Raw genomic sequence first — 3,984 nt, forward strand, 5'->3', positions numbered from 1 at the left:
CTTTTTCCCCATTTTCCCCTCTTTTTCTCTCCCATTTTCCCTACTTTTCCCCCCCTTTTTCCCCCATTCTTCCCCCTTCCCCCCCCTTTTACCCCCTTTTTCCCCCTTTTCCACATTTTCTGCCGTTTCCCCCCTTCCCCTCCCTTTTTCCCCCTCTTTTTCCCCTTTTTTCTCCCCTTTTCCCCCTTCTCCCCCTTTTTCCCCGTTTTCCCCCTTCTTTCCTCCTTCTTTCCACCTTTTTCCCTTTTTTCCCTTCTTTTCCCTTTTTTCCCCCTATTTCCCCTTTTTTCCCCCATTTCCCCTTTTTCCCCTTTTCCCATTTTTCCCTTTTCCCCTTTCCCTTTTCCAGTGTGGCCCTGTGCATTCACTAATTTTCCTCAAACCCTTTCTTTCCTGGTTTTATAATGCTGTTAGAATTTGGAGAAGTTCCCTGTAGTACATTTTAGCTGTTCCTGTCATTTCCAAAGCTGACTAAATTTGCTGGCACTTTCCCCAAAAGAGTAGAATGAACCAAAACTGATGAGAAAATTTAAAAACCCATCTCATCCTCGAAAAAGGGTGTAGGGTAAATGAGAGGAATGACCAACTAAGAGTGGCTCAAGTCTCCCCTCTGGATTAGAGTGGACACTTCTTATGGAATCACAGAATCATTAATGTTGGAAAAGACCTCCAAGATCATCAAGTCCCCCCTGTGCCTGATCCCCACCTTGTCCCCCAGCCCAGAGCACTCAGTGCCACGTCCAGTCCTTCCTTGGACACCTCGAGGGATGGGGACTCCAAACCTCCCTGGGCAGCCCCTTCCAAGGCCTGACCACCCCTTTCAGTGAAGAAATTCCTCCTGATGTCCAAACTGACCCTCCCATGGCACAGCTTGAGGCTGATTCTTCTTGTTTTCTACTTGTTGTCTGGGAGAAAAGACCGACCTCCACCTACAGCCTCCTGTCAGGGGGTTGTAGGGAGCAATAAAGTCACCCCTGAACCTTCTTTTCTCCAGACTGAACACCCCCAGCTCCCTCAGCTGCTCCTCACAGGACTGACTCTCCAGACCCTTCACCAGCTTCATTGCCCTTCCCTGGACACACTCCAGTGCCTCACAGGGATGGCTAAAGGTGCAATTAATCCTACCCATGGATGAACAATGCCTAAAATACATTTGTTACTTAGGAAAACAATTTATAATGGTCATTCTAGTGCTGTTCTGAGAGAGGGTCTTCAAGACTGACTATAAATAGAGAATGCTCTCCTTCCCATCTGCCTTCTGTACCCACAGACTCCTTGCCAACAGGATTTAATAGCTCCCATATTGTACCTCACAACACACAAATCCAGGAGGTGGTAAAAAAGGGACAGGCAGGGTGTGATCTCTGGCCCCAAGATGAAGTTGGGTTGGCTCGTGTCCATGCTGCTTGGGAAAACTGCTTCTGGAGCAGCTTGGCCACTCGTTTCCACTTGGCAGTGCATCTGTTATGGCTCCCTGCAACCATAAATAATAATTATTATTTTCTCTGTGTGTGTGTTTCTGCAGTTTTAAGTATCTGTGACAATGTGACAATGTGAGAGACTGTGCTGCTGCCAAGAAAGGTGTTATTTCTACGAGATGGAACTCAGGGCTGGGATTTATACACGGGAGTGCTGAAGGGCCTTGAGTTTGCTGGGATAACACTGGAATACTGGATTGGTGGAGGAAGCCTCTCTTTTAATGTACTTCTGCATGTCATCCTCTGAATTTTTGAAATCAGGTCTATTTATTTTCAAAAGGGGATAGGGACACAGCTCAAGTTCTTCTAAAAATATGTTAAGGATTAATCCTGGTTTTCCTGGTGCCTTTGTGACTCTGGGCTAAGCAGTCAGGCTGACATCCATATTTTACCTTCAGTGTCCACTGGGCCTGAATTTTCTGTTTCTTTGTTTTGAACTTCCTTTTCTACAGGTTCAAACTGAACTGAAGAAACAACTGTGCAAGTGGCAGTATCAGGAATACCTGACCTTCACCCACAAACACGGGACTTTGTCCAGGGAAAACAGTCCCGTCAACTACGTCACTCAGTTGTCCCTGCTGGAAAAAATCAGCCCCAAAAGGAAAACATCTGGGTACCACAACGGTGTAACTACTGTCTGAGGCTTTCTAGCTGTGGCATTGGGATGTACTGCCTAAGAGATGGCAAATTGGATCCTTTTGGCTTTCCATAGTGTGAATTCTGTAAATTCTTTGTCCTGGACGTGAGCTGCTTTTCTCACCTAGTACAGATTCATATCCCAACCCTGGCTCTCTCCTTAAGTCTATAAAATCCATTTGTTTTGTTGTGAAAAGTTAGGCCTGGGGATAGTGTGAATCAACAGGTTAGCACCTCAAAAAATAAAAAAAGAACTCACATTAACTCTCCCCAGGCCCAGCATGTTTGTCATGTCTTTGTTAGTGTTTCCCAGATTTTCCAATTTTCAAGTGCACCATTCCTTATCTTCATTTGAAAGAGTTATTTGGTGGCCAAGCTTTGCCATGGAAAGAGTTTGGTGGCAAAGCTTTGTCGTAATAATTACTGGTGTTGTTTTGAGACAGCTTGGGTCAATTTAGTGGGAATTAAGCACAGAAACTTGCCAAGCACCACCTATGGAACAGTAACCTCCTTTAAAAGGAATCTCAAGGTGTCTCAAGTGCCACAAAAAAACAGGTAGTTACAATATCTGCTTGGGTTTTTACCTTCCATGCCTATTGAAAAGAGATGAAATTAGGTCAGAGGATCCCAAACCCTCTCTTGACCACGGGAAAATATGGATCAGCTGAATATTGGGCAGAGTATGGATGAAGGAAGAAATGAGAACAAACCCAATGCAGTGTCCAGCTGGGCTACCTTGAGCTCAGAATGACTTATAAACCTGGTTTTAGAGCTCAGCTGCTGCTCTTTGTGAGCTGGAACAGACCTGTCACCATAACCCTGAGGATTAGCTGGATCCACCAATGAAATACACGATTAAGCTTTTTTGGGGGGACCTGCCTTTGAGGACTAAATTGCTGTGATCACTGTGATTGTCTCAGCGTTTCTCAGCTCCTTATCACTCCACTCGATGATGTTTCAGGGGACAGAATTATCCACACAGCAGTGAGGGCAGTGAGGCAAAGTCTGGCCCAGTAAAGCTCAGAACCGATGTTGTCCTTGCATCACTTCTTTGGGTGACCTTCCTCTTTCTTCAGGACTGAGTTGGACCCTACCTCAACCTCTCCAAAAGTAAAGAAAGGTACACAAGACACAGCTACAGCTCCTGTCAAGACAGGACCATTCCCAGGAGAACCTGCATCAGACTTGGAAGCACTGCTGGAGACCACAGCCATCCACACACATCCTGGGTTTCTGTGAACTGCAGCATCAGTTTAGGTTAAAAAAATAGTGATCCAGACCCTCAATTATTAATTATTTAGGTCAACAGACATTTGACTCATGGAAACCTCTTTTTTGGTTTTAGGTGCTTCATTTCTAGTTCTGTTATTAGAGCAAAGATGAGTTGTCCAGGTTTCTATAAATATGGTTCAAATGAGTTATTTATTAATTAGGCCCATCTGTCCCAATGAATTGTGTGTTCTTTGTAATGAGTAATTTTGTCTATTCTGACGATCAGAGTCCTCATCAGTTTTACTTGTAAAAGTAACCTTTGCTCCTGTGTTGTTTCAATCTGTTGAAAAGCATTGTGATGAGAGCATATTTGTTATGATGTACAGCTATAAAATGCAAGTGGTAATTACAGCTTTTGTGAGTTTAGAAATTTAATTTGTGTCACTTTGGATGAGACTATATAAAAAAGAAGGTTAATAATCTTGGGGTGCGCGAAAGTTTCACTGATAAAGATTTTGTTTGGGCTGTGAAAAGGTCGCTGATCCCTTCTTGATGACACACCTGGGGGTACGATGGTGTGTGTGGGAGTCGGGAATGCTTCAGGGATACCTTCCTTCACAAGGAAGGCAGAAAAAGGTTGTCACAAGCTGGGTTTAGC

At 44.4% G+C, this 3,984-nt stretch overlaps 1 protein-coding gene across 1 annotated transcript in view; it reads left to right on the top strand.

Moving 5' to 3' along the window:
- Positions 1-3,720, top strand: part of LOC113973423 (vasoactive intestinal polypeptide receptor 1-like) — a 30,438-nt gene extending 26,718 nt beyond the window's left edge. The window contains exon 13 of the mRNA XM_027695492.1: positions 1,931-3,720. Coding sequence (XP_027551293.1) covers positions 1,931-2,119 — 189 coding nt within the window. The 3' untranslated portion in view covers positions 2,120-3,720. The remainder of the gene's footprint in view (positions 1-1,930) is intronic.
- Positions 3,721-3,984: the final 264 nt, after the last annotated feature.

Source organism: Neopelma chrysocephalum, unplaced genomic scaffold (assembly GCF_003984885.1).
Source record: "Neopelma chrysocephalum unplaced genomic scaffold, ASM398488v2 Primary Assembly neopelma1_101, whole genome shotgun sequence".
NCBI lineage: Eukaryota > Metazoa > Chordata > Aves > Passeriformes > Pipridae > Neopelma > Neopelma chrysocephalum.